Here is a 12,940-nt window from a genome sequence, read left to right on the forward strand (position 1 = left end):
AATCGCCAGGTATCGCAAGCTATTCGATACCCACTTGGGGTCCATGGCTGGCCAGTCCCTTGAGTCTCTCCAGGCTTTATTAATCTTGTTAATCCCTTCTGAGGTGTGGTGTATAACATCCGACTCTCCTCCCGCCTCCCTTCCTTTCCCCAGTCTGTGGATTCGTCTCGCACTTGAAGCAAACCTGTTCGCCTTTCTTTGACGGAAGCGCTCGTCCACTCATTGTCCGGTGATATCTCTCACCAAGTCGCTCATTACCATCTCACCTTCGCCATACGACTGCTTCATTGTTTGTTGCAGCTGTCCATCTGAATTGCCACTTTCATTTCACCCACCACTCTTGCTTGTTGACCTCGATCGTCAAAGATAAAACCCCGGCCTCGCTTACGACGTTGGACAGCTGTTTCGGAAAGAGTCTACCTCGCCAGTTTCAAGACACAAAGCACTTTGTTTGAAGGGATTATCGAGAACACAAACAGACGTTGAAACACCGCAACTAGTTTCTACTCAAGATGAAGTACTCCATGGTTTTCGCCGCCGCCGCGGCTACAGTGGTTTCTGCTGGAAACACCGGAAAGTGTAACGACGAAGGTGGTAACTTCTTCTGCACGGCTGTCAAGGCTCTGCAGTATGATGGTCTAGATGTTGCTGGTAAATACAAGGCTGTCACTTCCATGGGCGCCGATGGATCGTGCAACTTTGCGGACGTTGCCTTTTCAGGTCCTATCGCCCCTTTCGATGAAGACGTAAGCAAACAACCATCACATCGAAGCGCACAGTACTGACTTTGCCCGTAGCTTTCTATCCACGTGCGTGGACCTGCTACCATAGAAAAGGCGGCTGTTTACATCCCCAAGACAAACTCGAAGAGAGACGCACCCGTGCCTCACTCCAAGCGCCACGGCCACCAGCACCTCCACAAGAGGTTCCATGAGCACCAGCATGAGGAGCGTGCCGTCGGCGACGTTGTCCACGCAAAGATTGACGGTCAAGATGTGACCTGGACCAACACCTACGATGGATCGGGTGCGGCGTCTACCCCCGGCCGCTGCCCCGGCCGCACCCGCGGCAAAGGCACCTGAAGTCAATGTCGCATCAAACTTCGTCAAGTCAGAAAAGGTGGCTTCGGCCCCCAAGGCGGCGGGTTCGTACCCGCGACATCCCCTAAGGCGTCCAGCACCTCCAACGTGCCTGTGGGTGACTACGCACGTGTTGGGTACTACGATGCCCTGTCCGGCGAGGCAACTGGTATCACTTTCTTGGGCAACTACGGTGGCTCAGGATCCGGTACTTGGGACAAGTAAGCAACTCCTTTTCCAAATGCTGCTTTCATGTCGTCTAACCTAATCTCTCTGCAGGACCTGGGGAAACTCTCTGTCGTACCTTAACGAGGACGGCACTGGAGGTGCATCGTCTCCTACTGTGCTCAAGAACGGCCTGGTCCCTGATGCCAAGGAGATTGCTATCTTCTCCGACAAGCCTTGCACGGACAAGGATGCTTCTTGCGGCTTCTACCGCCCGGAACTGTTGCCTACGAGGGTTTCAAGGGCGCGGACAAGGTCTTCACCTTCAAAGTTACCATGCCATCGAATGGAAAGAAGGGCTGGAACGAGGACATGCCCGCCATCTGGTTGCTGAACGGGAAGGTCCCGCGCACAGGCCAGTACAGCGACTGCTCTTGCTGGAAGTCCGGCTGCGGCGAGTTCGACGTCATTGAGGTTCTGGCTTCCGGTGACACCAAGTGCAAGTCTACCTTCCACTACACCAACTCCATTGGCAACTCGGACTATCTCCAACGCCCCACCCTCGGCTACGTCAACTACGCCGTCATCTTCTCCAAGGCTCACGCCAGCGCCTCGATCAAGATTCTGGCCGACGACTTCGACCATTCCGCCGGCCTCACCGCCGACCAGGTCGAAGCCATGATTGTCGATGACGCCAAGAACCCTGGCGGCGTCAGCAAGATGGCCATCCCCGTTTAAGGGGCTGAGGTCCGAAGAGGTTGTTGGAAAGAGGAGTGGAGCGCGTTGGATTCAGGAGGTGCAAGAAGCTATTTTTCAGAGGGGTGTTCTTTTTTTGATCTTATACAAACTTCTTGCCTATTCTTGGATATCTTGCCTATCCCCTCAAGATACCCCCCTATACATTTACGTACGAGCGAATACATTGTGATTTCCCAAGATACCTCGGTGGTGTTGGCAGTCCCAGTCTCATGAACACTTGTGAACACATCACCATACATGTCTTTGTATTGCTGGCTAGCCTTCTTGAGGGCAGCGAGTTTGGGTGGCTTATTCATTCATAACATGCCTTACACTGCGAGTGTGCCGCTTCACTGTATTTCTGGTGGCCAGGCAAAGGTGCTGCTTTACTATAAGATCAGTGACCGACGTTTCGACTCCCTGTGCGGCCTTTTACATATATACTATTTATTGACTTGTTCTCTTCTCACTGTTTTTTTGCCTTCTCTTTTTCTAAATGTCCTCTCGCCCCGCACATAATGTCTCCCGAGAGGTTTGCTTAAAGTATGTAGTAAGATATATATACCTATTACCTAGGTCTCACTTAGTACCCAGGCTATCCCGCTCCCTCTTAGTAGTATAAACACTAACCTATTAATAGAGGAACCTCGAAAATAAAGGTTCACGTAATAAAGTACTTCGTTTCTAATTAATTAATAATAATAAAATAACTAGTAATAATATAAAATACTTATAATCTATCATAAATAAAGTAATAATAATACGAGATTTAACTTATAAAAGTCTTAATTATACCGCTATTAAATATTCTATATACATTGCTTATAGAATTATTTAATTCTTAGCTATCCTACTATCCTATCGTTAATAATCTCCGTCGCTAGTGGCGAAACATTAAGGGGTTACATGTTAAAGCACATTCTTAAGCTTTCATGCCAGGTAGTATGACATTAAGTGAGTACCTAGAATACGTCTTCTGTAATAAACCGTGAACACCCCTATCCCCCTCCTTTAGTCAACACACAAACCTCTCGGGCTAATTTCCCCTTTTCGTGTTCCCTACTTCAACCCCGCAAACGCCGGCGCCGTCTCAGCGTACCCCTTCCAAGTCGTCAGGGGGGTCCTCGACCAGGCCGTGCGTCCAGTCGAGCGAGTCCCCGCCGTAGTAGCTGAAGTCGCTCATGAGGCGCATGTTCTCGTACAGCTCCTCGGCGCCGAAGTCGGGCAGGCCGGCCCCCGTGAGGGCCGCGAGGTACGCGTCCTTGGGCAACTCGAAGTACCGAGCTTTGGTCGGGAACAGCTCCCGGAAGTCCGCGACGATCTCGTCGCCCGTCATGTACGCCGTCGCGGCGAGGAACCGCTGGCGCAGGACGGCGTCCTGGTGCAAAACCATGGCCTTGATGTACTTGCCCGTGTCGCCCGGGTGGTACATGGGGATCTGGGTCTTGCTCGGGAACGGGAGGCCCAGGTTCCACGTGTCGTCGTCGTTATCATCGGAAGACTTCCGGAAGTCGCCGCCGGGCAGGTTGCTCATGTAGAAGCCCGGCATGAAGAAGGCAGCGGGGATTCCCAGTTCGCGAATGTATTCCTCGACCGTCGCCTTGCTGTCGAAGTTGTAGACGTGAGGTAGTGCCCCCTTGGACACTGTGGATAAAGCCAGTGTGTTAGTTGTAATGCTGGATAGACATGGCTTATTAGAGATAGGAGGAAAACTTACGTTTATTGACATTGTATAGGGAACTCCAGATCAGGAATTTTACGTCTGCTTCCTATATCATCATTCGGGGTTAGCAATGCCGATTCTGGCTTTCTACGTACTCGGCTCGGGAAAACCATCACATACTTTGGCAGCGTCAGCGAGGTTCTTGCCCTGCTGCACCTCGAGTTTGTCGTCCATTTTCTCCCAGTAGTTGGTCACGGCGAAAACGGCATATGCGCCTTTCAACGCCTCTACGATCGAAGCTTTGTCGTTCAGGATCGGCCTGGCCACTATTAGCATATATGCCTAGTCCGCAAAAGAAGAAAAAGAGAGAACAAAAGAAAAAAGCAACCCACCGAGACGACATCGACACCTTGGGCGGCGAGCTTCTTAGATGAGTCCTTGGGACATCGCGGGTGACGCCGCGGACAGACCACTCGTTCTTGAGTTTGGCGTCGTGGAGGAAGGTCTGGACGACGGACCCACCCTGGTTGCCGGTGGCCCCGAATACAGTGATGAGCTTCTTGTCAGTCATTTCTTGTGAGGCTGTCGGGTTCAGTTGTTAAAGGAGTTGGTGGGATAAGATAAGTGTCGGTCAGAAATGAGTTCTGATACGATGCTGTTCCTATATCGAACTATGTCGGGTTGTGCGAAGAAGGTATTAATCAGGCTTTGCAAGTGATACGAATGGCAGTTTAAGACGAGCAGACGATGCGAGATGGTGATGATGATGATGATAATATGAAAGTGTTCAGGGCTATTTGGCCTTGTGAGTCGAGATTATACCTAATATATATGTATATCGACGTCTCAAAGAACGCTTCGACGAGGGCTATTCTACATGGTGAGGAGGCAGTTGCAGTGCTTGATCTCGTCAGCGGATTGCTAAGATGTGAAGCTCGTTACAAACTCAAAAGCCGACATACACGGGCTGCAAGTTGCAACCAACATCCTCGTGGCGTTTCAAGCATCAATATCGTCCAAAGGTGACTGACTGACTAATGAAAGTTGCGCGGCCGCTAATAAAGCACGAAAGGGGTGCTGAAAGCAAAGAACGCGAGATGCCGCGCTACGACAGAGCGATTATTCAGCTCTCGCGGCCTAGCGATTGATTAGCAATTCATTATTGAAGATGGCCTGAACGCCAAGGCCATGTGGCTTTCGTATAATGACAGTAACACAGAGCTACCCCCCTTTGCAATTAATTGGTCAAATAGTCTTTAATGTCAGCATGACTTGCTGCTGATCAAGGCAACTCGCAAAGAGTAGCCCTGATTGCGGGGGATGAGGCTAGAACAGTCTACGCCTACTGCTCCAGTAGGTAGATGCCTCATGGTTAAACACAGTCTCTATACTACCGGAAGGGGAGGCTGTACAGCTGAGAGGAGTCTTCTGCGGGGAGGGCGTTGACCAACCCAGCCTCTCCTGTACTTCAACTTCAAGCAAGCAAGTGGACCAGTCCCTGCCCGGAGTTTCTATCGACGTCATAAATGTCATGTCGGATAAAAATTATTTTTGTACACCGCTTCTAACGCTATAAACTCATCTGTACATAATCAGCCGTATCAAAGGATACGTGGGCCGTTGCCTGGAGAAACCACCGTCTCCTGGCCGTTGAAACGTTTACACCTCGACTCGGCCATCCTACAGAATGATTTTAATTCATAACCAGTCAGTCAGTGGTCACCCTCGCATGTAGGTGCCCAGGTACAAAAGAAAAGCGAGCCCTCCCAACGCCGAATGCAAAAGTAAACAAGGACGAAATATTCTCATCGTCCCATCCCGTTTCGCGATCAATTTGCCAGCTTCAAGCCCTTTCAGGTATGGCGTGCGAGGAATATTGATCATCCATTTCTGACAGACCCAGGCGTACTTGGAGATAAGTTAGAAGGGGCCATAAATGGTGCACCGGATCTTCTGAAACACCCAAGCCCCCAGGTTACTGTCCTGTGCCCTATCGAGTCTGTTTTCCGAATAATAGGAATGCGTACGTTTTCGTGATGTTCTTAGCTTGTCGACGCTTTTAGGTAAAGCTACCGCAGTAAAGCCATTATCATCTTTCTAAGAATAAAACTGCGACTTCTGGAAGCCCTCGAGTGTAGCATCGCTTGGCTTGCCACCGGCTGTTGCAGGCATCGGTGCAGTAGCGCCTGATAGAGAGTTGGTGCGAGTAGTTGCAGGCTCGCTTGCGGCTGCCTTAATCGCAGCCATGGGTTGGCCCGGTCGTCTAGCAGTCTCGAGGAACGTGGCGGGCAGCCAGCCGACACGGGTGTCCCTGGACCGACATTTCCACCATTCGCTTGGGGCACCTGTTTGGGGGTCGTTCTTCGACAAGACAGCTACAAAATCGCCTTTCTTGACAGATAGGTCGGTGCCTTGCGCTCCAGTCTGTGGAGAAAAGTCGTAGAGGACGCGGCAGAATTCGAGTTGACTCGTGGCATCACTAGCAGAAGCTGTTTCCATACGCCTTCGCTCTTCCTCTTGATTAGCAGCAAAGGATCGAATCACTCTGCTCATCACATAGGGGAGGCCGAAGGCTGCAAGCAGGAAGAACATGAGGGGCTTCCGGCTGGGCTTGGGTTGTGCAGATGCGCCACCCGGAGGAGCTTTTCGACCCTCGAACCGCGCAAAGGCCGCAGGTGTGAGTGAGGTGGCATCTGCAGGTGGTGGCCGACCAGTGATCTTCGCAATAAGTGTCCTAATCCATCGCATCAAAGTAAATATGCCCATAACCGAGCCCAAAGTGTCACGCAGATTACCGAACTGCTCGGCTACTGATACCATTGCTGTGTGGGCGTTAGTGGATGATCCAATGCCGTATCAACTCCATCACCACGTACCGAAGAAACTTGAATGCGTCGCCATATACGTGCTCTCCAGCATCTGTGCGAAGCCACCAAAGGCACCAACAACGCCCTCGAGCATCTGGAACGTCGCCATGGTACTGTTGTTGAAGGTGTTCGTGAGGCTGTTGGCGTTCGGGTCGTTCATGTTCATACCACCGCCGTACATGCCTCCGTACATGCCGCCCATACCTCCCATGCCCATGCCGCCCATGCCACCCATGCCACCCATGCCGCCATACCCTCCGTAGCCACCCATACCACCGCCGTACATGCTTGAGCCGTAGCCGCCGTATCTATTGTAGGGTGACGAGTATGCGGAGTTGTATGGAGAGCTACCTAAGCGGCTGTATGCAGAAGCGTTCTGGTTGACGGATGAGGCGAGAGAGTCTGGACGCGGGGGGATCGTGGGAAAGGAGTCTGTCGTAGTGGAAATGGAGGAGGGCGCGGATAAAGAGCTTGGAACCGCAGGCATAGAGACTCCGGATGCGGTGGGAGATGGGGCTGCCATTGTTGCTGTAGCAATCAGCGCGATGTTCACAACCAGAAGACACATGTAGCTCGAAAGCAGATGCGCGACCGGGTTAGGTGCAATCGAGCGATGGAGGAATAATGGACCTACCGGCAGAACTTGTCGCGCCACCTCGTTCCCACGGCTTGGGGGGCGAGGCCATTATGCGCACTGAGAATTGTTATACCGTGTTTGACCTAGCCAGATGAGATATCGTATTGGAAGGTCGAAATCCGTGGAACGACCCAGTCTAACAGAGGTGTTTATCTGCCGGCCACCGGCCTTTGTCGCAAAGCGACCTCGCGTATTCGTGCCTGATGTCGGTAAAACCCAGCTTGCACAAAGGGATTTGCTCGATATCAACAACCAGAGAATGCAGGTGCAAGCAGAACGAAGCAAAGTCGCCTGGTCCTTCCTATATGCCTGCTAAGTCGAGGAACTAATATTTGTCGTTGGTTGAAGGTTGGGAATGTCAGTCGAAGGCCGGAGTTCCAGGTGTGGGTCAAAGGTTTACAGAGGACGGCTAGAAGAAGTTCTGGGGTCATTGAGAGGACCCGTCATTGCGGAGTGGAGAGTTGGCCAGTGAGCGTTGGCGAGCGAGAGAGGAAGAGGCAACTTTCCCGCCCGAGTCAGCGAGTATCAAGTCTCTCTCCCTTGTGAAAGTGCCTCGGCACTGGTATGGAATGAATGCCTTTCATTGGCAGCTACGGCTATGGTGAGTCATGTGACTTATCGGCCTAAGATTCCCTGCGATACGTACCTACCGACACCGACACACACTTCATGTTGCACTGACACTCCTCAACTGCGTCTTCTGCCTTCAATGCTTCATCATTCTTCTTCACTCGCCCCCGGAGCTTCCAAGGTTTGTACAGGGAATATCATGCAGATCACTCAGACAAACACACTGCCGTTTTCGTATTGATTCCCAGTTCAGAAACATCATTTTCGGGACATGAAACAGAAGCACCGATGCGGCAATGACGCGTGCCTTAGGACCATAGTTGAACACCACCCCTTGCGTTCATATCATATCGAGCATAAATCTATGAGATTCTTCGAGTAGAAATCGAGACTGATCAATGCAGCTATTTGTTACAGAAACTAACCTACATAGTAATAGAGACGCAAAGTTGACTGGAGATATCCAAATATCCGTACCAAATACACACATTTCATCTCTTGAAATAACTCCTCTCCAAACTCCTGAGCACAGTATACGAGACCGCTGCAAAGCAGAAAGCCAGCTCAAACCCCACGTCACCCCCGGCTTGCTCGCCGCCGCACAGCTTGCCGATGGGTCCCGTAAACCACACCTGCGCCATACCTAGCACGGCGCCCACAATGCCGACGCAGAACGCGGCGACGGCGGCAAACCCGGGCGGCAGGAGCCCCGGCTCGGTGTAGTCCTCGGGCCGGTAGCCGGCGTAGCCGCAGCGGAAGATGAAGTGCTCGGACAGGGAGATGCCCTCGTAGATGGCGAGCCAGTAGCCGATGAGCAGCATGAAGTTCTCGAGCCAGTTCTCGAAGTGGTCGTAGCCCGGGATGGAGATGGCCACGTAAATGCAAGTGCCCAGGAACGTCCACACGAACCGCGGCACCCGCTGCGTGCCCCGCGCCAGCACCTGCATCGAGAGCGACACCGAGTAGATGTTAGGGCAGTTGTTGGCGATGATGGAGAGCGCCAGGATTACGATGCAAAATTCGCCGAACCGGCCCAGCGGCGGCACCAGCACGGCAGCAAGCACACCGCCGACTTTCGAGTCGTTGTATGCTGCCTCATAGACAGGGTTCGAGCTAGCCGCTGTCATGACGGCAGCACCGAGCAGCTCCGTGAAGCAGAGAGGGAAGAAGAGGCCAGCAAAGGTCCACAAAAACACAGAGGTTGACTTTGTGTTGACGGGCTGGAGACCGTGTAATCGGCCGCATACGAGGTCCAACCGGTAGCGAACCCATAGACGGACGCTGCGAAGGACAGAATGCTGCCGGCCTCAGCCGGGCCTGTCCCGAGAGGAAGGTTGCTGCTGAACTGGCCGGAATGGGCGAATTCGCCCAGCACAATAAGGAATATGATGAAGCAAGGGATCCACGACCATCGCTCGTAAAGGTGCACAATCTTGTACCCGAAGATGCAGATGATCAGAGTAGCGACAGCTATTATCAGGATTCCAGCCCAGCCTGGGAAGTCATCATTGATGGCATGGAATAGCTGCGCGCCTACGATGACATTGACAGATGACCACCCAATACAGGCAATGATGTTGAAGCAAGCAACTGCGGTGAACGGTTAGAGGAATACCAGGTCATTGGGTGCAACATGTGTAGGCAAGACTTACTCAACTTCACACCGTAAAACCCAAAGTAGAACCGGGATAGCGCCATCTGACGAAGACCGAAACGGGGCCCGAAGGTGGAGAAGAAGCAGATGGGCAGGATCCCGAGTGCATTGATGAAGATGATTGCCAGCGCCGTCTCGACAAACCCTAGACCGAAGACGGGCTGGGACAATGCCCCGATGGCGAAGGACGACACTACCATATTGGCCGAGAGCCACTTCCCGATTTAGTTGGTTAGCAGTTAGAACATTTACAGCAGCAGGAGCACACATTTTTCACTTACCATTGTTCCGACTTCATTCATGCTCTGTTTCGTCCGCTCATCGCTGGGCACGCGCTCAATACCTCGCTGTTCAACTCCGAATCTGGCGGCCATCTTCTGGAGTCTGGCGTACAGAGAGTCACCGGAGGTGAATTCCTCCTCGGGTATCGCATTGCCGCTGCCGACGTAGCATGTGTCGGTATCGGTCCTGTCCCGGTGTCCCTGTCACCGGTGCTTGACTTCTCGACATCATGGTTGACTTTTGTGGGGAAACCCATGATGAGATGAGAGGAATTTGTCTTGGTGTGGTGTATAGGGCCTTGACCTTATAAGGTCTGCCAATGGGATAACCGCCCGGGATGGAAGATGGGTTCGAATGACAACAACAATCATCAATATGATTGTTCTATGAATGATTGGGGCACTATTGTGAGGCGTCTCTGCCCTTTTGAGGCCGGTTTCCGTGTTTTCAAATTTGTGAAGAAAAAACTCGACTCAATGGCACAATACCTACTGGACAGCTATTGTAAGGAACGGATTGTCCAGACAGAGGAGTATGACCCGGTCCGGAAGGCGCCGAGAAAACTTAGGAGTCGCCAAGCCCGGCTCTTTATACTTGACCAGTGAGATAAGAGCGGGCATGGTGGCCATATATGCAGATCCAGCGAAGACGGCCGAGTATCCCTGACGAGACCACATGCGAGATTGGGGGGGGGGCTCTGCCATACCCGCATGCGTGGAAGGGGGTCGGGATGCATGGCTTGCGGAGGTGAAGCCCTACCGGGATGGGCCATGTTCAGATTGCCGTCGTCGCGATACTCGAGAGTGAGATGCAATTGGTCTGATTAGGCTGTGTTGACGACGAGAACTACATAATGTGATGCAGTAAAATCAGTGTGGAGGTCCCGAAAGAGATAAGCAAGCTGCAGCTGGAAGATATACACCCCTGTCGTGATGTGGGTTATCAGGGATGCATATCTGGATATCCAGGGAAGAGTGCCGGATCCCCCTCCTCCCTTGTCACCCCTACACCACCACTCACCTCCATCCCAATCAGGTAACCTATAGGCATCCGAAACATTTGCCTGTCGTCGGCAGCCGAACGAGCCCTAGGCAAATATGAACAAATTTCAAGAAGAATGCCCGCGCCCGGAGTTTTTGTCTATCTCCTACACTCCATTCAATTTGATTCCGCAAACACAATAAGAGAGCTCCTTGCAGCATGATTCCGGGCTTGACAGGTCTGCCGAAACATGCGAGGAAGAGTGCGTCATGTAAATCAACGCCGTGCCACCACGCCAGATGCCGACGCAACGAGGCAATCTTATTATACTTCTTCTGGTAGGTCTGATGAGGTCTTTTGCGGCGTCTGTTACGTCCAACCCCGGCCAAGCCGCGGTACAGCAGATTGCCCCGTCCGGCACCAAGGCCCCAATTGCGTGGCGATTCCCCTTTCTCCGGGAACGGAGAATGCATTTCCTTCTTTCCTGGCATTGGATTTGCTGAGATGCGAGACAACAACAAAAGCAGGCACGGAGGCGGTATCAGTGCTACCAATACTAACAAATGCAGTCAGGAAGGCGTAAATATTTCCAACATGAAGGCCATCTTTTCCAGCGCCGCCAGTTTGCATCTTGGCAGTGGGTGGTAACGCGAGGCAAAAGCGCTGGCGATCGGCAAAGATGGCCTTACGACGCGCAACTTGTTGCGAGCGAGCTTCTAGCATTCCGTCGACAGTCCGTCCTTGGCATTTACTCGTATCCCGTCGAGATCAGCCGCGAGCATACAGCTCACCTGACATGGGATAGGCGTTACGTCCATATGCGGTGTAAGATGCCACGACAGTCGGAGACGCTGTGCGCCAAAAGTCACGCGAATGATGGACGGTCAAGGCTCTATTACCGAATGTGAGAAGTACGCGTCCCCAGTCACCATCCCCTGCGGAGATACCACATTCTGAGCTACTTGTCTTGTGGTATCATGACTTCGGATGAACGCGCCCAGCCAAAAGCCGCCGCCGCCGCCCCTATCCATATATTGTCTGCGGCCCGACTGTGTAAGAAGGCGTGAGGGGGAAGAAGTATGTAGGTAAGGAAAATACTTATATCTCACAGATCCCCCCCGCGTAAGGCTCGGTGAATTTTCTGCCGGGAAGCGCCGGGCGGATTCGGAATCCTGCGTAACGTTTGTCTCATGAGTTGTCCATGACCACTGAGTCTCTCATTTCCCCGGAGTTACTGGCGCGCCGCTCGAGAAGGTCGCCTTCATCAATCTGAAGCGTTTGCCGCATATTGGTTTGGCAGGGAAATCCTGGCTGACGAGTCTCGAGTCACTCACTTCCTACCTTGGTCACTGCCGTGGTGGCAGTCGTATGATGCTATGGACGGCAGCTCTCTCTGGCGGTGGGTGTCGAGCAGCGGTAAAACATGCAGGCGGATTCTGTCACACGTTGCTCCATCATGTCATTACCCGTGGTCCTTCCAAGCTTAAATAGTCACCGCAACTGACCCCCTAAGACATGGTCTTAGAGGCGATGTTGAATAGTATTCTGGGGCTACAGTAACTGCGCATCAGCTGAATTCCATCCAGACGCCCGGCACATTTCCGGGGTAGCTCACCGTGCAGACAAGTCTCCGGGCCTGTTGAGGGGAATGCAGTGTTCTCTGTCGAGTTTATGCCGTTGCATGCCCGAATTAATAGGGAATATGGTTTTTCGGAGACCGTTGAGAATTCAATGGTAATATCTCGCGTTTCTTGGGGGGAAGGAATCCGAGAGCTGCATAACAGCTATTCGGATGGGTAGAAGGAATCACAAATTTACAAGAAGATATTTCAGATTTGTAAGAAGGTAATTCAGCAAAGCGACTTTCGGGTAGATGCTGAGGGAGGCAGTCACAGCAAGAGATACTGCTCAAGAAGAAAAGGATCATCGCCATTGGCAGCAGGCCCACGACGAACTGCGAAGACTGGAAGGGATTTCATCAGAAATCTCTCCCTCTAGCCCCGACCAAAAAACCATGACCAACATATATGTGAAGCTCAGGGGTGACATCAACACGAACGAAATGATGAGCTGCCGCGAACGTGAGATGAGCAAAGGGCTCTTAGTTCGGCGCTGACAAGTTGACAGCTACCTCAAAGGCACTCAAGGTAAAGAATAACTTCTTCGCCTCGGTCGAACTCACTCGCTAGAACCGCCCAGAGTAAAGGTTGCTAGAACCCAGGAACTCGATCTGAGCAATTGCCGACTTGTATGCAATACGGCTGGCCAGACCTGCCCTACAGAAGAAAGCTATAGGTTGTCCCT

General features: G+C 52.2%; 4 protein-coding genes across 4 annotated transcripts; 1 reads left to right on the forward strand and 3 right to left on the reverse strand.

Moving 5' to 3' along the window:
- Nucleotides 1-512: 512 nt before the first annotated feature.
- On the forward strand, nt 513-1,982 carry PG994_007542 (uncharacterized protein; the record flags this gene model as incomplete). The annotated part of the gene is made up of 5 exons (XM_066858951.1): nt 513-746; nt 798-1,074; nt 1,138-1,300; nt 1,359-1,539; nt 1,560-1,982. The coding sequence occupies 5 exons, from the start codon at nt 513-515 to the stop codon at nt 1,980-1,982; spliced, it is 1,278 nt and encodes a 425-aa protein (XP_066715893.1).
- A 1,090-nt stretch (nt 1,983-3,072) lies between these two features.
- PG994_007543 (hscarg protein) lies at nt 3,073-4,216 on the reverse strand (the record flags this gene model as incomplete). Its single annotated transcript, XM_066858952.1, has 4 exons — nt 3,073-3,626; nt 3,700-3,751; nt 3,826-3,964; nt 4,038-4,216. The coding sequence occupies 4 exons, from the start codon at nt 4,214-4,216 to the stop codon at nt 3,073-3,075; spliced, it is 924 nt and encodes a 307-aa protein (XP_066715894.1).
- A 1,526-nt stretch (nt 4,217-5,742) lies between these two features.
- On the reverse strand, nt 5,743-7,198 carry PG994_007544 (uncharacterized protein; the record flags this gene model as incomplete). Its single annotated transcript, XM_066858953.1, has 3 exons — nt 5,743-6,467; nt 6,522-7,084; nt 7,143-7,198. The coding sequence occupies 3 exons, from the start codon at nt 7,196-7,198 to the stop codon at nt 5,743-5,745; spliced, it is 1,344 nt and encodes a 447-aa protein (XP_066715895.1).
- A 1,012-nt stretch (nt 7,199-8,210) lies between these two features.
- On the reverse strand, nt 8,211-10,275 carry PG994_007545 (Purine-cytosine permease; the record flags this gene model as incomplete). Its single annotated transcript, XM_066858954.1, has 5 exons — nt 8,211-8,939; nt 8,996-9,309; nt 9,372-9,588; nt 9,655-9,841; nt 10,148-10,275. 5 exons carry the CDS (start codon nt 10,273-10,275, stop codon nt 8,211-8,213), a joined length of 1,575 nt encoding a protein of 524 aa, XP_066715896.1.
- Nucleotides 10,276-12,940: the final 2,665 nt, after the last annotated feature.

Source organism: Apiospora phragmitis (genome assembly GCF_038363925.1).
Source record: "Apiospora phragmitis strain CBS 135458 chromosome Unknown utg000007l:1.0-2108841.0:1.0-2111359.0, whole genome shotgun sequence".
Lineage (NCBI taxonomy): Eukaryota > Fungi > Ascomycota > Sordariomycetes > Amphisphaeriales > Apiosporaceae > Apiospora > Apiospora phragmitis.